Source organism: Gnatocerus cornutus, chromosome 2, assembly GCF_029298725.1.
Source record: "Gnatocerus cornutus isolate USDA-ARS CGAHR chromosome 2, icGnaCorn1.1, whole genome shotgun sequence".
In the NCBI taxonomy this organism is placed as follows: domain Eukaryota; kingdom Metazoa; phylum Arthropoda; class Insecta; order Coleoptera; family Tenebrionidae; genus Gnatocerus; species Gnatocerus cornutus.
The window spans coordinates 21,847,710-21,872,045 of record NC_142234.1 but is presented as its reverse complement, the minus strand read 5'-3'; the positions used below and the strand labels follow the sequence as shown (position 1 = coordinate 21,872,045).

Sequence of the window (24,336 nt, the reverse complement as noted above, 5' to 3'; positions counted from 1 at the left end):
AAAATATCTAATTACGCTTTTAATAATTCAAAACTAAAATTTCTCTGTTTTTTTAGGTTATTCTCATGAGTTTGTACCGAACGGCTCCGTGGAGGCCTCGCCGCCGCCCAAGAAGCCCACTTCTGACTCCTGCACCGGCTCGGATTCGCCTGTGTTCCGCGACCGCAGCGTCGAAGAGACCGAAGCCGCTCATGACCTCCTCTCGCTTTCTCAAAGCTTGCCTCCACTGCCCGCCCCCTCCGTGGTGACCATCCACCCCACAGTCCCCCACGAAGACAACCCCCCCTCCCCCAGCCCGTGTGATATCCGGGCGCTGTCCCAACACTCCCCCGTCGCCATTCCTTGTTATACACCCCCGATTGTTTACGTGGTGCAGGTGGACACCGCCCCCACGCCGCCAACCTCCGACTGTTCATCAGACGCCGAAAACCTGCAAGTGGAAAGGACCAAATTCCACGCGGTGCATCCTTTGACGACGGACCAAGAGGACATTCTGATTTTACCGTTGTCGCCTGAGCCTGATAGTCGACTCCAAGAGCCGCCGCCGCCGCCGCCAAGGACGGATGTGGCCGAATCCGCCCCCGTCAGGCAGGAGACCGTGATAGCTTCTTCCCATCTCAACATTCCGGACAGGCGGAAGCGGAAACATAAAAGGACCAATAAAAATAACAAGACTTCCAGAAACAACAATGAGCGCTCCGCGCTCGATAACAACGTCGAGAAGAGCAAGAAGAGCAAGAGCAAGACGGTAAATAAGAACTCCTTTTGAAAATTTTCGAAATCACCAAACGGCCGCCGCGTTTCCACACAAACACTTGTTGTAGTCTCTCGACACATAAAAGTAAAACTCGGCGGTCGTTGCTAAAAAACGACGCAAACAACAGCAAACTTCATCAAAGTTGGGCGACGAGCTACTAAAATTTACTAATTTAAACTTGGCGCCCTCCGACCTACATCGCACCAATTATCCTGCGTTCTTCCGGCGAACATGCGACGCTCTTAAGGTTGAACTGTCCATATTTGAAGAAGGGCGTTTCAATGCAAAAGTTTGTTCAAATAGCACGAAAGCGAAAAGAGCTATTTAGATGCGGTTTTTTGTGTTTAAAAGGCGCCACTCTAAGAGATTTATATCTTGGTTTTAAAATTATTTTTTTTCGACTTTAGAAAATTTAGTGACAACTCTACACATTTTCAAATCAAACGGATTGGCGCAAGAGAAAAGTCAGTTTGTTAATTAGGACGGCTGTAATTTTGTTCAAATTTTTGAAATTTTAGCGATTTCGGAATGGTGACTGTCTTTTTCTTTCGCTTAAGGCAAAGACGACTCTTAGTGTAAAACCCTCAATGAAGATTATAGCTACATAATTATTTTCTTTTGTGTGGCGATTTGTTGATTTCTAACATAGTTATGGTCAACTAACTTTTAACTAACTTTATTAATGAATGCAGTTCGATCAAAAATCATGAGAATCATTGCTCTGACGTTATAAATTATTAAAAAAAAACAATTTAGAATTCCGAATTCTTGATTCCGAATTTGTATTTTCTTGTATAATTGTATTTTCTTCGTATAATGAAAAGAAAATACTGTTTCTTCATAGTTTAGACTCCACAAGAATGTTTTTTTCAAAGTTGAAGAATTTTATGATGCGATATTAATAAAACTAAAAGACATGTCATTTATGTTACCCGAAATGCTAAAAAAATGGCTTTAGTGGGCTTTTTGTTTTTGTTTTAGTAAACTTTTTATGTTTTATCTTTCTGTATTTTTTTTTATTTTTTTTATTATACACTGCCTTTTAAAATTAATGCAAAATTGATTTACTCATTTTAGATATTTCATAGTTGTAGCACTAAAATTATCAAAGTTACGAATTTTAGAAAAGAATCTAGGAACTTTTTGCTTGGTCTCAAAACTAAAAATTCTTAAAATCTGTGTTTTTTGCTTTAGAATTTTGCGATTTAGTAGAATTAATATACGACTCAAGAATAGTAACTTTCTTAAATTTCGTAGCTGTAGCACTAAAATTACTAAAATTACGACTTTTAGTGGAGGATGTGGGAACTTTTTCTTTGGTCTCAAAAATAAAAATTTCTAAAATCTGTGTCTTTCGCTCTAGAATTTTGCAACTTGGTAGAGTTAATATACAACTCAAGAATAGTAATTTCCCCAAATTTCGTAGCTGTTGCACTAAAAGTACTAAAATTACGAATTTTAGTGGAGGATGTGGGAACTTTTTTTTTGGTCTCAAAAATAAAAATTTCTAAAATCTGTGTCTTTCGCTCTAGAATTTTGCAACTTGGTAGAGTTAATATACAACTCAAGAATAGTAATTTCCCCAAATTTCGTAGCTGTTGCACTAAAAGTACTAAAATTACGAATTTTAGTGGAGGATGTGGGAACTTTTTTTTTGGTCTCAAAAATAAAAATTTCTAAAATCTGTGTCTTTTGCTTTAGAATTTTGCAACTTGGTTGAGTTAATATACGACTCAAAAATAGTAACTTCCTTAAATTTGGTAGCTGTTGCACTAAAAGTACTAAAATTACGAATTTTAGTGAAGGATGTGGGAACTTTTTCTTTGGTCTCAAAAATAAAAATTTCTAAAATCTGTGTCTTTTGCTTTAAAATTTTGCAACTTGGTTGAGTTAATATACGACTCAAAAATAGTAACTTCCTTAAATTAGGTAGCTGTAGCACTAAAATCACTAAAATTACGAATTTTAGTGGAGGATGTGGGAACTTTTTCTTTGGTCTCAAAAATAAAAATTTCTAAAATCTGTGTCTTTTGCTTTAAAATTTTGCAATTTGGTAAAGTTAATATACGACTCAAGAGTAATAATTTCCCCAAATTTCGTAGCTGTTGCACTAAAAGTGCTAAAATTACGAAGTTTAGTGACGGATGTGGGAACTTTTTCTTTGGTCTCAAAAATAAAAATTTCTAAAATCTGTGTCTTTTGCTTTTGAATTTTGCAACTTGGTAGAGTTAATATACGACTCAAAAATAGTAACTTCCTTAAATTTGGTAGCTGTAGCACTAAAATTACTAAAATTACAAATTTTAGTGGAGGATGTGGGAACTTTTTCTTTGGTCTCAAAAATAAAAATTTCTAAAATCCGTGTCTTTTGCTCTAGAATTTTGCAATTTGGTAAAGTTACTATACGACTCAAGAGTAGTAATTTTCCCAACTTTCGTAGCTGTTGCACTAAATGTACTAAAATTACGAATTTTAGTGAAGAATGTGGGAACTTTTTCTTTGGTCTCAAAAATAAAAATTTCTAAAATATGTGTCTTTTGCTTTTGAATTTTGCAACTTGGTAGAGTTAATATACGACTCAAAAATAGTAACTTCCTTAAATTTGGTAGCTGTAGCACTAAAATTACTAAAATTACGAATTTTAGTGGAGGATGTGGGAACTTTTTCTTTGGTCTCAAAAATAAAAATTTCTAAAATCTGTGTCTTTTGCTCTAGAGTTTTGCAATTTGGTAAAGTTAATATACGACTCAAGAATAGTAATTTTCCCAAATTTCGTAGCTGTTGCACTAAAAGTACTAAAATTACGAATTTTAGTGAAAAGTGTGGGAACTTTTTCTTTGGTCTCAAAAATAAAAATTTCTAAAATCCGTGTCTTTTGCTCTAGATTTTTGCAACTTGGTAGAGTTAATACACGACTCAGTAGTCGTAACGTCCCCAAATTTAGTAGCTGTAGCACTAAAGTTACTAAAATTACGAATTTTAGTGGAGGATGTGAAAATTTTTTCTTGGTCTCAAAAATAAAAATTTCTAAAATCTGTGTCTTTTGCTCTAGAATTTTGCAATTTGGTAGAGTTAATAAACGACTCAAAACTAGTAAGTTTCCCAAATTTTATAGTTGTAGCACTAAAATTACTATAATTACAATTTTTTTGAAGGATGCGGTAACTTTTTGTTTAGCCTCAAAACTAAAAATTTCTAAATTCTGTGTTTTCTGCTCTACAATTTTGCAATTTGGCAGAGTTATTACATGACTCAAAATTAGTAACTAGTTATTTTTAAAAATGCAGAATTTTTTGATGCGATATTAATAAAACTGAAAGACATATGTCATTTATGTTATGTATATTTATGTTAAGGGCGATTTTTTTGGAAAGTTTTGATTTTAAATTGTGAAAATTGCCTTAATAAACAATCATTATTAGAATTTTGTGTTAATTTTCTGGTGCAGTGTATTAATTTGTTTTTTTTTCAGTTTTTTTACTATTTCAAATTCCTCTTAATCACACACCTGAAACTCATTTTCCTTATTATTTTTATTTAACAGATGACATCATTTGTTTTCAAAAATATGTTCCTCTTTTAGTTTAATTTCATCAATCTTAAATTTGGCGCCCTCCGCCCCACTTCGCTACCAATTATCCTGCGCTCTTCCAGCGAACATGCGACGCTCTTAAAAGCCGGCCGACACTCCTTAATTCATAATTTAGCACAGAGCATCTGCAGAGGTTCGTTAAGCGGTCGTTCCGATGTATCGTTTCCATTTCCACACAGACCTGTTGCACAAACGGCTTAACAAAACTGAAGAGTAAAGTGAAGATTTCCTAAAATTAATGTTAACACGAAGATTATCTCGGCTTAACAGCGCAGTAAACTAGTCGCAAGTAAATAGCATTCCAAGGTGACTTTTCCTGCATTCTAAAAATTAACGACTACAGTTTAACAGCTACTTCCGCTCTGGAACGAATCGAATTCCTCGTTTTAGGAGCAAAACCGGCCCGAATGAAATTTTAATGGGCAGTTTTCGACGGAGCACCGCCGTTTATGGAGTAAACAATGGTTATAAATTTCGCTTTGCGTGCCGATTTATAATTAAAAACAAAAATCATTTCCTGAACACTATCAGCAATCGGAGGATAAAATGCCTCGCATGTAAGCTGAAACTTCCACGGCGGTGAATATTAATCCCTGGATAATCTGGACTTGGAAACAACATCTGTTTGGCGGAACGACTGCGATGAGAGCAATTGCCACCTGTACTACTCCTCCGAGCACCTCCAAGTAAAAAGACGCCATAAAACTATTTAAATTCGTACGAGTACATTGCTGTTGGTTTATTCTCTAATTACTATTTCTGGAATTATTCTGGATGCTCCGCAGGCCGTACACTTAACATCAAGCGTGCTTCGGCGAAATTCATTAATGCACAAAGACAATCATTGACAATAACTTTAGGATCATCAGCTTCACGTGTATGGAATAAGTTTGCAACTGAATGGTGCAGTTCAAAGAGTGCTTTGTGCGCTATTGTTCGTTGTGTTTAAATTTAATTAAATTTAATTAAATCGCAAATATTTTACCGGAAATATTTGGGTTTACTGTTTACTCGATGTGCCACAAAAGCACTTGGAAGGGAGTGACGTATTTTCGAGTTGCTCAGCTTTGATTGTACTTTTAGTTTAAGTTTTTTGTAGTTCTAAAATAATGTGATGACCTACATTGTGTAATTGAACTACTCATCGTCAAATAGTTACGTTTTAATTAGTTTTGGCTAGACAAGAGATTAGAAAAATGGTGGATGCGCCGGGCTAAATAAGCATAAAAAGTTTAATAAATGTCCCTTTTGGTCACGAAGGGAGTGTTTAGAGAATTTTATACACGTGTTACTTACTGTTCTTTTTCTACGAGTCGGGCTCAAAACCATGAGTGGAAAATTTGATTTATTTCAAAAGAAAAATTCATGACTAGACTAAACTTTTTTCGGTCGATTTCTCCCTTCTCTCTGGAAAAAAACTTGCGTTATTCGGCTCATTTTACGCAGAATTTTGGCTCCATTCTAAATTCGGACATAAAATTGAAGTACGTCAACAAATAGCTGAGTTATGGCTCTGTAAAATTTCGGAAAATGAATTTTTAGTTGCAAAATTTTTAATGCTTGATATCTTCGAAACTACAACAGATAAAAATAAACGGTTTGTGCCATTGTTTTTCTCGCGCTATTTTAGCTAAGAAATTGTTTTTTAATTTTTCAAAAGTCGAAAGTTGGAATTTTTCGGAAAAAATTCACGACTAAAACTATGTCAAAGTTCTGAAATAGATTTCTCGCTTATTTTTAGAGTAAACGAAAATTATTATCGCTCATTTTACGCAGAATTTTGCGCAGATTCTAAATCTGGGCTTGAAATTATCGACCGAGTACAAATAACTGAGTTATTTTCGATCAAAGTTTCGGATATTGAATTTTGAGTTGGAAATTTTTTAAAGCTGAATATCTCCGAAATTGCGAAAGATTTTGAGAAACGGTTTCTACCATCGTTTTTCTTGGGTCATCTTACTTTAGAATCCGCCCTCTAAAATGGAAAATTCAATGGTCAATTTTTTGGGCAAAAAAATTTTGCGACTCAATCGATAAAAGTTTTTTAATTTTTTGTTTTTTGATCGTCTCTTGTAAACTATTTGCCCGATCAATCTAAGATTTTGATAGTTAATAGATCTCGATCTGCTCTTTTGATCGATATATACTTCAATAATATTAAACGCAGCTTTCGCCCTAAAACAGCGTCTTGAAAATAACCTTAAAATCACCCTCTGACAATGTAATTCGGTCAATACCTGGTTTATTTGTTACGGAATTTGAGTTAGATGCGCTCACTTAACGCAGAATTTCGCGCTGAATCCAAAAATATCTTTATTTTTCTTGTACGTCAACAAATAACTGAGTTAGAGGCGTTTGAAAATTTGGGTTGTCGCCAGAGGGCCAAAATTTTGAAGAAAAAGATTTTACTCGATATGTTCGAAATTATAGCAAATATCTAACAACACTTTTCGGAATCGTTTTGCTTGCAATTTTTTACCTTAGAAAGCGATCTTAGATTGTTCAAATTCAAAATTTTCATTTTTTTAATGTTCTTCAGCCTCTAATTCAGACTCGGGCGCTATCTTGCTTATTTTTTAAGATATCTTAACATAATTGTGCTCATTTTACGCAGAATTTCAAGCAGAATCCAAAAAAGTAATATTTGTTAAGATCGGCCCCGACATAACTGACTTATGAGCGATCAAAGTTTCGGATATTGAATTTTGAGTTGGGAAATTTTCAGTATCTCCAAAACTACGAAAGATTTTGAGAAATGGTTTTTACCATCGTTATTCTCGGATTATTTTACTTTAGAATCCACCCTCAAAAGCCAAAAATTCGATGGTCGATTTTTTGGGTAAAAAAATTTTGCGACTCAATCGATAAAAATTTTTCAATTTCGTTTTTTGAACGCCCCTCGTAAACTACTTGCCCTATCAATCTAAAATTTGGCCAGTTGATATATTTTGAGCTGCTCTTTCGCTTGATGTAAAATTCAAAGGTCTTAAACGTCGTTTAGCCTTGAAAAAAAATATTGAAAATTATTCAAAATTGACATCTTAAAAATAGATTTTTTTTAATATCTCGTTTATTTGTAAAGAAAATTCAAATTATTTAGACTCATTTTACGCACAATGTTACGCTGAATCCAAAACTGGTCAAATTTTTAACGTACGTCAACAAATAACGGAGTTATGGTCGTTTGAATTTTTTAGTCGCCAGAGAGCTAAATTTTTGAAGGTCCGGTCATCTGTGCTCAATGTCTCCGAAACTAAGACAGATGGACAGAAGCGGTTTTTGCCATCGTTTGCCTCGCAATTTTTTAACTAAGAATTCGTTTTTAAATTTTCCAAATTCGAAAATTAAAAACAATTTTGCCGCTCATTTGACGCAGAATTTTGCGAAGATTTCAAATCCGGGCTCAAAATCTACGTACGACAACAAGTAACTGAGTTTTTGAGTTTACGGCTGTGTAAAAAAACATATTGCGCATTTACAAATTAAGATATGTGGGTAACACAACCAAACGAATCAATCCTTCGTCTGTTTTTTATTTAGCCCCATCAGCAAACTAGTTCTAACTTTAGCTTTTTTTTCCAGAAGTTCTTCAAAGTAGTCGACGACGACCCCGACGACTCCGCCGACGGCGAGATCACCGACTCCTCCGACTCGACCACGGGCAAATCGAATCGATACTCGTGCGGCGAATGCGGAAGACAATACGCCACCTCCAGCAACTTGTCGCGTCACAAACAGACCCATCGCAGCCTCGACTCTCAATCCGCCAAGAAGTGCATGACTTGCGGCAAAGCCTACGTCAGCATGCCGGCTCTCGCCATGCACCTGCTCACGCACAAACTGGCGCACAGCTGCGGCGTCTGCGGCAAGCAGTTCTCCAGGCCGTGGCTGCTCCAAGGCCACCTGAGGTCGCACACTGGGGAGAAGCCCTACGGCTGCGCCCACTGCGGTAAGGCTTTCGCGGACCGCTCGAACTTGAGGGCGCACATGCAGACGCATTCGGGGGACAAGAACTACAGCTGTCCGCAGTGCCATAAGCAGTTTGCGCTCAAGTCGTACTTGAACAAGCACACGGAGACGGCGTGCTTGGTGTGGGACGCAAAGAAGAGGGCGATGGCGCCGATTACCACCGTGCATGCGGAGACGCAGACCGTCGCGCTGGACTAAATTACTAAAACACGATTAAGACGATTTTTTCAACTCAGTTTCATTGGAAGAGCGTCTCGTGTTAGTTAGTCTTCTACCAATTTCAGTTTTCTTAACAATGTGAACCGTCCTCACCCTTTCTTCGGATACGAGACGCCCCTGTCTGAGTTTCTCTGTACATAAATCGTGTATAATAAATAATGAGAAATTTTATTAAAACATTGCGGCCAAAGGCCATGCAATAAGAAGCAATACTCGAAAAACCGAAAAACGCTTAATATTCGTACGTAAACTAACAGAATTTAATAAAGCAACGAACTCATAGTCGTAGATGTCAATTCGTATTAAATTATATTCCTGTATAGTTCCATATTCGTTAAGACCTTCAAATCAAGTGAGATATTTAAGTAGAGAGATAGGACTTTTATCTAGTCATACAGCTTTTAAGAAGAAATCACTAGTTTACAAATCCAATCATATCTTATTATTTATTTAAGTTATCCTGTAAAGGCCACTTTTCCTGCAGAGAACTTTTCGACGCGCCAAATTCAAAATGCGGCTCTGTGATTGGTCCATCATCTGCGAATTGTCAAACTAGAACTGTCACATTTGACAAAATCTGCCATTTTGACAGTTGACCCAATGATAGGTTAGGTATGTCGCGTTATTTCATCAAGGAAAACGGTTTCTCTGAATTTCCACAAAAAACTGTTCATTCTAACCAAAAATATGAAATTAAAAGTCACAAAATGTCAAAAATGTGTTTCCAGAATTTGCCAGTTGCCAGATCAGAACTTCAATCCTAGATTCTAACCTAAAAAGTTGTTTTAGCCTGAACGAAAGTAGTGAAATAGTAAAATAGTTACGTTTTAATTAGTTTTGGCTAGACATGAGATTAGAAAAATGGTGGATGCGCCGGGCTGAAATAGTATTTTGTGTAACAAGTATTATAAAATGTCGCTGTTGTCACGAGTTCATTTGCGCGCGAGCGGAACGAGTGTTTAAATACAAGTGTCTAGAGTAGTTTACAAGAGTGTTACATACTATGCTTTTTCTACGACCTCAATCTGCTACTATAGTAAATATTGAAAATATAACATGGAATATTGGATTTATTGAAATTATAATTAAAAATTTATTTTTTTAAATTTCGAATACTAAGAATCTATCAAAACCACCAAAATGTCACTTTCAAGTTGTGGCTAAAATGACGGCGCTATTTTCAACGCCACTTTAGTCAGTTTTATTGGACACGAGCGTAGCGAGTGTTTAAGAAAACAAATAACTAGAAAAGTTAAAGCACAAGTTACATACTATACTTTTTTTACAACCCCGAATCAAACCATAATAATTAAAACTGAAATAGTTTACAGTTCAAAAAATTAACATAACTATTAATTTAACTTAATTATGTAGAATTAAATCACCTTAACTCTATTATTTAAAATATTTTATTAAACAGAATAAATCGTATTTGACCACCGAAACTTCATATCAATTTCGAACCAAAAAATCCCTAGAAAATCTCTTGACACAGTTAATGACATATGTCGAAACATTCTCATAATTACAAACTCAAATTTAATTTTTCCGCCAAATTTAAAATGCGACTTTGTGATTGGTCGTTCCGAAATTGGGTGCAAATCAGCAGGTATCACATTTAACTGTATGTTTTTTATTTTTATATTTGACTGTTGTTTCTGGCGTATAAATAACTATTTTCAATAAAACCAAAAATTACCAACTCAGTTAAACACTAAATTTCCCTAGATTCGTCCAAAAATACAAAACTTTTTTTTTTCACCAAAAATTTTCAAACCTGGCAACACTGACTTCGTAAACAATTGAACGGGCCTCTCACAATAGAACTGGAAATTGACATTTAGTTGTGGCGCCATCTATGAATCAAAATTGACATGTATCTAATACAGGTACCTATCTAACTTATTCCATTAGCAATTCAATTTTTTTTAATTTCGAATACTAAGGATCTATCAAAACCACCAAAATGTCACTTTCAAGTTGTGGCTAAAATGACGGCGCTATTTTCAACGCCACTTTAGTCAGTTTTATTGGACACGAGCGTAGCGAGTGTTTAAGAAAACAAATAACTAGAGAAGTTAATGCACAAGTTACATACTATACTTTTTTTACAACCCCGAATCAAACCATAATAATTAAAACTGAAGTACAAAAAATTAAGATAATTATTAATTTAACTTAATTATGTAGATTGAATCACCTTAACTCTAATATTTAAAATATTTTATTAAACAGAATAAATCGTACTTGACCACCGAAACCTCATCAATTTCGAACCAAAAAATCCCTAGAAAATCTCTAGACACAGTTAATGACATATGTCGAAACATTCTCATAATTACAAACTCAAATTTCATTTTTCCGCCAAATTTAAAATGCGACTTTGTGATTGGTCGTTCCGAAATTGGGTGCAGATCAGCTGGTATCACATTCAACTGTATGTTTTTTATTTTTATATTTGACAGTTGTTTGTGGCGTATAAATAACTATTTTCAATAAAATCAAAAATTACCAACTCAGTTAAACACTAAATTTCCCTAGATTCGTCCAAAAATACAAAACTTTTTTTTTTCACCAAAAATTTTCAAACCTGGCAACACTGACTTCGTAAACAATTGAACGGGCCTCTCACAATAGAACTGGAAATTGACATTTAGTTGTGGCGCCATCTATGAATCAAAATTGACATGTATCTAATACAGGTACCTATCTAACTTATTCCATTAGCAATTCAATTTTTTTTAATTTCGAATACTAAGGATCTATCAAAACCACCAAAATGTCACTTTCAAGTTGTGGCTAAAATGACGGCGCTATTTTCAACGCCACTTTAGTCAGTTTTATTGGACACGAGCGTAGCGAGTGTTTAAGAAAACAAATAACTAGAGAAGTTAATGCACAAGTTACATACTATACTTTTTTTACAACCCCGAATCAAACCATAATAATTAAAACTGAAGTACAAAAAATTAACATAACTATTAATTTAACTTAATTATGTAGATTGAATCACCTTAACTCTACTATTTAAAATATTTTATTAAACAGAATAAATCGTACTTGACCACTGAAACCTCATATCAATTTCGAACCAAAAAATCCCTAGAAAATCTCTAGACACAGTTAATGACATATGTCGAAACATTCTCATAATTACAAACTCAAATTTCATTTTTCCGCCAAATTTAAAATGCGACTTTGTGATTGGTCGTTCCGAAATTGGATGCAGATCAGCAGGTATTACATTAGTGTATGTTTTTTATTTTTATATTTGACAGTTGTTTGTGGCGTATGAATAACTATTTTCAATAAAACCAAAAATTACCAACTCAGTTAAACACTAAATTTCCCTAGATTCGTCCAAAAACACAAAAAAGTTTTTTTTTCACCAAAAATTTTTAAACCTGGCAACACTGGCTTCGTAAACAATTGAACAGGCCTCTCACAATAGAACTGGAAATTGACATTTAGTTGTGGCGCCATCTATGAATCAAAATTGACATGTATCTAATACAGGTACCTATCTAACTTATTCCATTAGCAATTCAATTTTTTTTAATTTCGAATACTAAGGATCTATCAAAACCACCAAAATGTCACTTTCAAGTTGTGGCTAAAATGACGGCGCTATTTTCAACGCCACTTTAGTCAGTTTTATTGGACACGAGCGTAGCGAGTGTTTAAGAAAACAAATAACTAGAGAAGTTAATGCACAAGTTACATACTATACTTTTTTTACAACCCCGAATCAAACCACAATAATTTTAACTGAAGTACAAAAAATTAACATAATTATTAATTTAACTTAATTATGTAGATTGAACCACCTTAACTCTACTATTTAAAATATTTTATTAAATAGAATAAATCGTACTTGACCACCGAAACCTCATCAATTTCGAACCAAAAAATCCCTAGAAAATCTCTAGACACAGTTAATGACATATGTCGAAACATTCTCATAATTACAAACTCAAATTTCATTTTTCCGCCAAATTTAAAATGCGACTTTGTGATTGGTCGTTCCGAAATTGGGTGCAAATCAGCAGGTATCACATTCAACTGTATGTTTTTTATTTTTATATTTGACAGTTGTTTGTGGCGTATAAATAACTATTTTCAATAAAACCAAAAATTACCAACTCGGTTAAACACTAAATTTCCCTAGATTCGTCCAAAAATACAAAAAAGTTTTTTTTTTCACCAAAAATTTTCAAACCTGGCAACACTGACTTCGTAAACAATTGAACGGGCCTCTCACAATAGAACTGGAAATTGACATTTAGTTGTGGCGCCATCTATGAATCAAAATTGACATGTATCTAATGCAGGTACCTATCTAACTTATTCCATTAGCAATTCAATTTTTTTTAATTTCGAATACTAAGAATCTATCAAAACCACCAAAATGTCACTTTCAAGTTGTGGCTAAAATGACGGCGCTATTTTCAACGCCACTTTAGTCAGTTTTATTGGACACGAGCGTAGCGAGTGTTTAAGAAAACAAATAACTAGAGAAGTTAATGCACAAGTTACATACTATACTTTTTTTACAACCCCGAATCAAACCATAATAATTAAAACTGAGGTACAAAAAATTAACATAACTATTAATTTAACTTAATTATGTAAATTGAATCACTTTAACTCTATTATTTAAAATATTTTATTAAATAGAATAAATCGTATTTGACCACCAAAACCTCATCAATTTCGAACCAAAAAATCCCTAGAAAATCTCTTGACACAGTTAATGACATATGTCGAAACATTCTCATAATTACAAACTCAAATTTTATTTTTCCGCCAAATTTAAATTGCGACTTTGTGATTGGTCGTTCCGAAATTGGGTGCAGATCAGCAGGTATCCCATTCAACTGTATGTTTTTTATTTTAATATTTGACAGTTGTTTGTGGCGTATAAATAACTATTTTTCATAAAACCAAAAATTACCAACTCAGTTAAACACTAAATTTCCCTAGATTCGTCCAAAAATACAAAAAAGTTTTTTTTTTCATCAAAAATTTTCAAACCTGGCAACACTGACTTTGTAAACATTTGAACAGGCCTCTCACAATAGAACTGGAAATTGACATTTAGTTGTGGCGCCATCTATGAATCAAAATTGACATGTATCTAATACAGGTAGCTATCCAACTTATTACATTAGCAATTCAATTTTTTTAAATTGCGAATACTAAGAATCTATCAGAACCACCAAAATGTCACTTTCAAGTTGTGGCTAAAATGACGGCGCTATTTTCAACGCCACTTTAGTCAGTTTTATTGGACACGAGCGTAGCGAGTGTTTAAGAAAACAAATAACTACAGAAGTTAATGCACAAGTTACATACTATACTTTTTTTACAACCCCGAATCAAACCATAATAATTAAAACTGAAGTACAAAAAATTAACATAACTATTGACTTAACTTAATTATGTAGATTGAATCACCTTAACTCTATTATTTAAAATATTTTATTAAACAGAATAAATCGTATTTGACCACCGAAACCTCATATCAATTTCGAACCAAAAAATCCCTAGAAAATCTCTAGACACAGTTAATGACATATGTCGAAACATTCTCATAATTACAAACTCAAATTTCATTTTTCCGCCAAATTTAAAATGCGACTTTGTGATTGGTCGTTCCGAAATTGTGTGCAGATCAGCAGGTATCACATTCAACTGTATGTTTTTTATTTTTATATTTGACAGTTGTTTGTGGCGTATAAATAATTATTTTCAATAAAACCAAGAATTACCAACTCAGTTAAACACTAAATTTCCCTAGATTCGTCTAGAAATACAAAAAAGGTTTTTTTTCACCAAAATTGACATGTATCTAATACAGGTACCTATCTAACTTATTCCATTAGCAATTCAAAACATTTTTTTCTCAAAAAATGACGTATAAATGACTATTTTGATTAAAAACAAAGATCACAAACTCAATTAAACATTAAATTTCCCTAGATTCGTTCAAAAATACAAACAAAAATCATATTTTTCTCCAAAACATAAAAAATTTACAAATCTGGCAACACTGTTTTCTGAAACAATTGAACAAACCTCTCACAATGGAGCTGGAAATTGACATTTAGTTGTGGCGCCATCTCTGAATCAAAACGGCCACGAATCGTCAATTCTCTGCAGGAAAAATCGCCTATAGATGTAGTGAATGTTTTACGAGTTATGGCCAAAATTGTACAACGAAGATTTTGGAACGCGACAATTTTTAATTGTTACCAGTACAACCAAAAGCCTGAAAGAAGATTATTTTTGCATCCACACAGAGTTTGCTGTAACATTTAAAAATAGGCGATTCGAGAAACGGAGCAACGTCGCTTTTATTTAATGTTACACGTTCTTGCATGTCTGAAGTGGACACGTTTGCTACCATCCCAAAGCAGTCTGGGTAAAATTTCTTGTAATAAAGTAGAAGGGTGGCGGTGGACGGAACAACAGAAAAAGTGTCTTTTCGTGGCTGTGTTATTGTGACGTTCGTGTATATAATAAGATGGTGGTTAGGGGGGTATTTGGTATTCCCCTGATTGAAAAAAGTCCTGCCAACCTTCTGGAAATGTACAAACGTGTCCGCTAATCGTTTCCTGTAAGTGTACCGTCGTGGTGTCCCCGAAGAAAAGCGATTTGCTCCGTTTTTTAAACGGGATGCTCGTGTCTAGTCGTATGTAATCTGTGTTAATCGTATTTGATTTGCCATGTTTTGATATACCCGTTATACATAATCCCATAGTTTGGGCATAATCATAATATATTTTTACCTTTACGAGACTACATGCATACTCTATTAAAAAGAGAACAAAACCGGTCACGAATCAAAGAGCCATAATTAAAAATTTTCAAAGTTCAAAGTGATTGAATGGGAGCGAGTGGTAGATATTGATGTAACAATTGAAGCAATACTGCATGCATTTAGAGATAAGTTTAACCTAAGGCTTAAGATAGTCAAACCAGTGATATTTAAGCGTAAAGAGTGTGGCGGAAAGTCCATTTATCCATCGAGTCCAGTAAAGGGCGCAGTTCCGTCGAAAACATGGCGCGGACTTGTTTTATTTGTCAGCTTGAAAACTAGTCGCAGCCTTACGAAATACACCAATTATATTTAAAAGGACCGAAATCGGTTATTAAGTTGCGAATTTCGTAGAATTCACGTGTAAAGATTAGAATAGAGAATTCACGGCGCTTGCTATAAGACTACAACAAAACGTTCCATCCACCATCCAAGTTCATTAATTTTCTAATTTTTTTTTTCAATTTCGAACGCACCCGTCACCATCGATTTAATTATCGGAAGTAGTTTTTGGGGGCGATTTTTTCCCTCAGCGAGCGGGGATTTTCCGCCGTCAAACGATATAAATAAAATGGGATGGAATGGATGAATCGTCTGTTGTAGACAAGAGCTTGACTGAAGATAACTTCATAAACCTTTTGCAGTCGATAGAACATTCTGACACAAATTGGAATAGAAAGCAATAAAATTCAACAAAAATAAAAATGTGAATTACGTCAATCTTTATATACATCACCCATAGAGGACAGTTAGGTAGTCATAGTGTATGCATGTGTTAATCTAGAGCAACTATATATTATATTCGATTCACTCTAGCCCAAAGAAGCAATAAAATATTTTTAATCTGTGCCGAGGGTTTCATTCATTACCCAGCTCCTTCCAAATCCTTCAATATAATTCGTAATTTTAATAATTTTCATGCTACAACTATGGAATTTGGGGAAATTACTATTTTAAGGTCGCTTATTAACTCTACTAAATTTCAAAATTGTTGAGCCAAAAAAACAAATTTTAGAAATTTTTATTTTTTAGATCAAGCAAAAAGTTCCCACATTTGTTAATAAAATTCGTAATTTTGGTAATTTTAGTGCTACAACTATGAAATTTAAGGAAATTACTATCTTTAGGTCGTTTATTAGCTCTACAAAATTTCAAAATTGTAGAGCTTAAAAAACAGATTTTAGAAATTTTTATTTTTGAGACCAAGCAAAAATTTTCGCCATTTTACGCTAAATTTCGTAATTTTGGTAATTTTAGTGCTACAACTATGAAATTTAAGGAAATTACTGTTTTTAGGTCGTTTATTAGCTCTACAAAATTTCAAAAATAGTAGGGCCCAAAAAACAGATTTTAGAAATTTTTATTTTTGAGACCAAGCAAAAATTTTCGACATTTTACGCTAAAATTCGTAATTTTGGTAATTTTAGTGCTACAACTATAAAATTTTGGGAAATTACTATTTTTAGGTCGTTCATTAGCTCTACAAAATTTCAAAATTGTAGAGTCCAAAAAACAGATTTTAGAAATTTTTATTTTTGAGACCAAGCAAAAATTTTCGCTATTTTACGCTAAAATTCGTAATTTTAGTAATTTTAGTGCTACAACTTCTACTAAATTTCAAAATTGTAGAGCCAAAGAAACAAATTTTAGAATTTTTTATTTTTGAGACCAAGCAAAAATGTTCGCCATTTTACGCTAAATTTCGTAATTTTGGTAATTTTAGTGCTACAACTATAAAATTTAAGGAAATTACTATTTTTAGGTCGTTTATTAGCTTTACAAAATTTCAAAATTGTAGAGCCCAAAAAACAAATTTTAGAAATTTTTATTTTTGAGACCAAGCAAAAATTTTCGCTATTTTACGCTAAAATTCGTAATTTTAGTAATTTTAGTGCTACAACTATGAAATTTAAGGAAATTACTATTTTAAGATAGTTTATTAATTCTACTAAATTTCAAAATTGTAGAGCCAAAGAAACAAATTTTAGAATTTTTTATTTTTGAGACCAAGCAAAAATGTTCGCCATTTTACGCTAAATTTCGTAATTTTGGTAATTTTAGTGCTACAACTATGAAATTTAAGGAAATTACTATTTTTAGGTCGTTCATTAGCTCTACAAAATTTCAAAATTGTAGAGTCCAAAAAACAGATTTTAGAAATTTTTATTTTTGAGACCAAGCAAAAATTTTCGCTATTTTACGCTAAAATTCGTAATTTTAGTAATTTTAGTGCTACAACTTCTACTAAATTTCAAAATTGTAGAGCCAAAGAAACAAATTTTAGAATTTTTTATTTTTGAGACCAAGCAAAAATGTTCGCCATTTTACGCTAAATTTCGTAATTTTGGTAATTTTAGTGCTACAACTATAAAATTTAAGGAAATTACTATTTTTAGGTCGTTTATTAGCTTTACAAAATTTCAAAATTGTAGAGCCCAAAAAACAAATTTTAGAATTTTTTATTTTTGAGACCAAGCAAAAATGTTCGCCATTTTACGCTAAATTTCGTAATTTTGGTAATTTTAGTGCTACAACTATGAAATTTAAGGAAATTACTATTTTTAGGTCGTTCATTAGCTCTACAAAATTTCAAAATTGTAGAGTCCAAAAAACAGATTTTAGAAATTTTTATTTTTGAGACCAAGCAAAAATTTTCGCTATTTTACGCTAAAATTCGTAATTTTAGTAATTTTAGTGCTACAACTATGAAATTTAAGAAATTACTATTTTAAGATAGTTTATTAATTCTACTAAATTTCAAAATTGTAGAGCCAAAGAAACAAATTTTAGAATTTTTTATTTTTGAGACCAAGCAAAAATGTTCGCCATTTTACGCTAAATTTCGTAATTTTGGTAATTTTAGTGCTACAACTATAAAATTTAAGGAAATTACTATTTTTAGGTCGTTTATTAGCTTTACAAAATTTCAAAATTGTAGAGCCCAAAAAACAAATTTTAGAAATTTTTATTTTTGAGACCAAGCAAAAATTTTCGCTATTTTACGCTAAAATTCGTAATTTTAGTAATTTTAGTGCTACAACTATGAAATTTAAGGAAATTACTATTTTAAGATAGTTTATTAATTCTACTAAATTTCAAAATTGTAGAGCCAAAGAAACAAATTTTAGAATTTTTTATTTTTGAGACCAAGCAAAAATGTTCGCCATTTTACGCTAAATTTCGTAATTTTGGTAATTTTAGTGCTACAACTATGAAATTTAAGGAAATTACTATTTTTAGGTCGTTCATTAGCTCTACAAAATTTCAAAATTGTAGAGTCCAAAAAACAGATTTTAGAAATTTTTATTTTTGAGACCAAGCAAAAATTTTCGCTATTTTACGCTAAAATTCGTAATTTTAGTAATTTTAGTGCTACAACTATGAAATTTAAGAAAATTACTATTTTAAGATAGTTTATTAATTTTTCTAAATTTCAAAATTGTAGAGCCAAAGAAACAAATTTTAGAATTTTTTATTTTTGAGACCAAGCAAAAATGTTCGCCATTTTACGCTAAATTTCGTAATTTTGGTAATTTTAGTGCTACAACTATGAAATTTAAGGAAATTACTATTTTTAGGTCGTTCATTAGCTCTACAAAATTTCAAAATTGTAGAGTCCAAAAAACAGATTTTAGAAATTTTTATTTTTGAGACCAAGCAAAAATTTTCGCTATTTTACGCTAAAATTCGTAATTTTAGTAATTTTAGTGCTACAACTATGAAATTTAAGAAATTACTATTTTAAGATAGTTTATTAATTCTACTAAATTTCAAAATTGTAGAGCCAAAGAAACAAATTTTAGAATTTTTTATTTTTGAGACCAAGCAAAAATGTTCGCCATTTTACGCTAAATTTCGTAATTTTGGTAATTTTAGTGCTACAACTATAAAATTTAAGGAAATTACTATTTTTAGGTCGTTTATTAGCTTTACAAAATTTCAAAATTGTAGAGCCCAAAAAACAAATTTTAGAAATTTTTATTTTTGAGACCAAGCAAAAATTTTCGCTATTTTACGCTAAAATTCGTAATTTTAGTAATTTTAGTGCTACAACTATGAAATTTAAGGAAATTACTATTTTAAGATAGTTTATTAATTCTACTAAATTTCAAAATTGTAGAGCCAAAGAAACAAATTTTAGAATTTTTTATTTTTGAGACCAAGCAAAAATGTTCGCCATTTTACGCTAAATTTCGTAATTTTGGTAATTTTAGTGCTACAACTATGAAATTTAAGGAAATTACTATTTTTAGGTCGTTCATTAGCTCTACAAAATTTCAAAATTGTAGAGTCCAAAAAACAGATTTTAGAAATTTTTATTTTTGAGACCAAGCAAAAATTTTCGCCATTTTACGCTAAAATTCGTAATTTTGGTAATTTTAGTGTTACAACTATAAAATTTTGGGAAGTTACTATCCTTGAAGAGTTTATTAAGTCTACCAAATTGCAAAATTGAAGAGCTGAGAAAACAAATTTTAGGAACTTTTAGTTTTGAGATCAAGCCAGAAAATCCCACTTACTTTTTTAAAATTCGTAAATTTGGTAAATTTAGTGTTATAATTTTGAAATTTTGGGAATTTAATATTATTAAGTTCTTTATTAACTCCATCAAAATGCAAGATTGTAGAGCAAAAAAACACAAATTTTAGAAATTTTTAGCTTTGAGACCAAGCAAAAAGTTCCACACTTTCTTTTCAAAAATTCGTAAATTTGGTAATTTTAGTGCTACAACTATGCAATTTTGGGAGATTATTATTTTTTAGTTGCTTATTAACTCCACCAAAATGCAAGAGTTTAGAACAAAAAACACACATTTTAGAAATTTTTATTTTTGAGATTAAGAAAAAATTTCGACAATTTACGCTAAAATTCGTAACTTTGGTAATTTTAGTGGTACGACTATGAAATTTTGAGAAGTTACTATTTTTGAAGAGTTTATTAAGTTTACCAAACTGCAAAATTGAAGAGCTGAGAAAACAAATTTTGGAAATTTTTAGTTTTGAGATCAAGCCAAAAGATCCCACTTCTTTTTAAAAATTCGTAAATTTAGTAAATTTAGTGCTACAACTATGAAATTTCGGGAATTTAATATTATTAAGTTGTTTATTAACTTTGTCAAAATGCAAGATTGTAGAACAAAAAACACAGATTTTAGAATTTTTTCGCTTTGAGACCAAGCAAAAAGTTCCCACTTTTTTTTCAGAAATTCGTAAATTTGGTAATTTTTGTGCCACAACTATGCAATTTTGGAAAATTACTATTTTCAAGTTGCTTATTAACTCCACCAAAATGCAAGAGTGTAGAACAAAAGACACAGATTTTAGAAATTTTTATTTTTGAGACTATGCAAAAATTTCGACATTTTAACGCAAAAATTCGTAATTTTGGTAATTTTAGTGGTACAACTATGAAATTTTAGGAAGTTACTATCCTTGAAGAGTTTATTAAGTCTACTAAATTGCAAAAGTGAAGAGCTGAGAAAACAAATTATAGAAATTTTTAGTTTTTAGATCAAGCCAGAAGATCTCACTTCCTTTTTAAAAATTCGTAAATTTGGTAAATTTAATGCTATAATTTTGAAATTTTGGGAATTTAATATTGTTGAGTTGTTTATTAACTCTCTAAAATGCAAGATTGAAGAACAAAAAACACAGATTTTAGAAATTTTTAGCTTTCAGATCAAGCAAAAAGTTCCCACCTTTTTTTAAAAATTCGTAAATTTGGTAATTATAGGGCTACAACTATAAAATTTTGGGAAATTACTATTTTTGAGTTGTTTATTAACTCTACCAAGTTGCTAAATTGTAAAGCAATAAACACCGATTTTAGAAATTTTTAGTTTTTAGACCAAGCAAAAATTTTCGACATTTTACGCTAAAATTCGTAATTTTGGTACTTTTAGTGCTACAACTATGAAATTTGTGGAAATTACAATTTTTAGGTATTTAAATTAATCTACCAAACTCCAAAATTGTAGAGCAAATAACACAGACTTTAGAAATTTTTATTTTTTAGACGACCATAGCAAAAATGTTCGACATTTTACGCTAAAATTCGTAATTTTGGTAATTTTAGTGCTACAACTATGAAATTTGGGGAAATTACTATTTTTGAGTCGCTTATTAACTTCACCAAAATGCAAGATTGTAGAGCCCAAAAAACAGTTTTTAGAAATTTTTGTGTTTGAGACCAAACAAAAATTTTACACATTTTACACTAAAATTCGTAATTTTGGTAATTTTAGTGCTACAACTATGAGATTTGGGGAAATTACAATTTTTTAGTATATAAATTACTCTACCAAATTGCAAAATTGTAGAGCAAAAAACAAATTTTAGAAATTTTTATTTTTTAAACCAAGCAAAAATTTTCGACATTTTACGCTAAAATTCGTAATTTTGGTACTTTTAGTGCTACAACTATGAAATTTGGGGAAGTTACTACTTTTGAGTCATGCATTAACTCTGCCAAATTGCAATGAAATATTTTTAATCTCTGCCTCGGGTTTAATTCATTACCCAGCTCCCTCCATGCATTTTTAACAGCGCAATTCGCCCGACTTTCCCACAACAACTCCAATAATAATAAATCGAAGCAACTTTCCCCATCTCCGAACCGAAAGAATCTCATCTAATCCCATTTTCCCGAAGGTCGAGTAAAACGGCCTATCTACAGGTGTGCGTCAGGTTATGCTTTGCTGGATTGATGCGAGCTAACATCTAAGACCAGAGGCGCCGGCCACAAACCTTTCAAAACTAACAAACCACCTATCTTTATTTATTTCCACCAAACCATCCAACTTTATTAAGTCCGATGAAAACAAAATTTTTACGACAACAGAAGAAGGGGCCGTAAAAACCGGATTGATAACGGAGAAAATATGCTTGGCTCCGGGAGCGCCCGGAATATTAATCGCGCTGAGGAGGTCACGACAAAAAACAGCTTGCCAGACGTTTATTTAGTACATTGAAGTTAACATTGAGGTGCCGGAGCGCCGATTCCTTTATTCGGGTCTTTGGTGTTACCACTTTCGATGCTGAGCTGATTGAAGAAGTCTGAGAGCGATTTGTAGACTTCGCTCTGGTCCAACTGGGAATTCTCGCGATTGTGGAGACCTCTCTTTGCGTTGTAGCCGCTGGAGAGGGTCAAAACGAGGCCGAAAATTAGCAGGATCGCAAGGGTTTTCATGTTTCTAAAAAAATAAATTAGCAGTGCCATTAAAAATTATTACAAATTCTACCTCGCTACCTTGTCGTAGTCGTCACAGAAACTGAATTCAGATTTGGGTTCAATTCACGGGTTTTATACTCTGCTTATCTTCTTCTGATCCCGTCAAGATATTTTAATATTTTAACATGATTAATGTTGCATGTGGTTTCTCATTTGTGACGATAAGTCTGTTTATCTTGTTAGCTGCTAGTTGGTTGATTTGATGAAATTATCCGTTTTTACATATTTTGTTAGTGATAAAGCGACCGTAATAAGCGTACAGAAATGTGGTAAATAGGCTGCAAATGCAAATAAAGTCAACAGGAAATAAAGGGGTCATATGTTGCGTGGGTTTGTTATTGCACATTGCAATTTGACTATTGGATTGCTAACATTTTGGCAATTTTCGTGCTGTAGATATGAAATTTGGGAAAGTTATTACTTTTGAGTAGTGTTTTGACTATACCAAATTGCAAAAGTATAGAGCAAAAAACACAGATGTTAGAAATTTTTATCCTTCACTAAAATTTGTAATTTTGGTAATTTTAGTGCTACAACTATGAAACTTAGGGAAGTTAGTATCTTTGAACCGTTTATTAATTCTACCAAATTGCAAAATTGTAGAACGAAAGACTCAGATTTTAGAAATTTTCATTTTTGAGACCAAGCAAAAAGTTCCCACATCCTGCAAAAAAATCGTAATTTTAGTAATTTTAGTGCTACAACTATGAAATTTAAAGAAGTTATTATTTTTAAATCGTTTATTAATTCTACCAAATATCAAAATTGAAAAGCAAACGACACAGATTTTGAAAATTTTTATTTTCCAAGCGAAATGTTTCTTCTCTGCAAAAAATTCGTAATTTTGGTAAATTTAGTGCTACAACTATGACATTTTGGAAAGTTTTTATCTTAAAAACGTTTATTGATTCTAGCAAATTTCAAAATTGTAGAGCAAATAACACGGATTTTAGAAATTTTTAGTTTTGAGATCAAGCAAAAAGTTCCCACATCCTTAACTAAAAATGGTAATTTTGGTAATTTTAATGCTACAACTTTGAAATTTGGAAAAATTAATTACTACGTCTAAATCGTTAATTAGCCCTACCAAATTGCAAGATTGTAGAGCAAAAGTCACATATTTTAAAAATATTTTTTTTAGATCTAGCAAAAAGTTCCCACATCTGTTAATAAAATTCGTAATTTTTGTAATTTTAGTGCTACAACTATGAAACTTGGGAAATTTATTACTTTGAAGTCCTGTTTTAATTCTACTAAATTGCAAAATTGTAGAGCAAAAAACACAAATTTAAAAATTTTTTATTTTTGTATTAAGCAAAAAGTTCCCACATCTTTCACTAAAATTCGTAATTTTGGTAATTTTAGTGTTGCAACTATGAAACTTAACGAAATTACTATTTTTAAGCCGTTTATTAAACCCTACAAAATTGCAAAATTGTAGAGCAAAAAACACGGATTTTAAAAAAAAATATTTTTGAGACCAAGCAAAAAGTTCCCCCAATTACCATTAAAATTTGTAATCTTGGTAATTTTAATGCTACAACTATGAAATTTGGGGAAATTATTATCTTTGAGGTGTTTATTAACCCTACCAATTTGCAAGAATGTAGAGCAAAAGATACTAATTTTAAAAAATTTTATTTTTTAGATCAAGCAAAAAGTTCCCACATATGTTAATAAAATTCGTAATTTTTGTAATTTTAGTGCTACAAGTATGAAACGTAGGAAATTTATTATTTTTAAGTCGTG

At 32.1% G+C, this 24,336-nt stretch overlaps 1 protein-coding gene and 1 long non-coding RNA gene across 2 annotated transcripts in view; one reads left to right on the top strand and one right to left on the bottom strand.

The window, feature by feature from the left end:
- Nucleotides 1-16,205, top strand: part of LOC148180094 (uncharacterized) — a 48,144-nt gene extending 31,939 nt beyond the window's left edge. The window contains exons 2-3 of the mRNA XM_088029761.1: nt 57-748; nt 7,932-16,205. Coding sequence (XP_087885887.1) covers nt 57-748; nt 7,932-8,516 — 1,277 coding nt within the window. The 3' untranslated portion in view covers nt 8,517-16,205. The remainder of the gene's footprint in view (nt 1-56; nt 749-7,931) is intronic.
- A 6,091-nt stretch (nt 16,206-22,296) lies between these two features.
- On the bottom strand, nt 22,297-22,632 carry LOC148180093 (uncharacterized). The gene is made up of 2 exons (XR_015769712.1): nt 22,598-22,632; nt 22,297-22,549 (listed from the first exon to the last, which is right to left on the bottom strand). It is a non-coding gene; the product is annotated as an uncharacterized LOC148180093 (long non-coding RNA).
- Between the last annotated feature and the right edge of the window lie 1,704 nt (nt 22,633-24,336).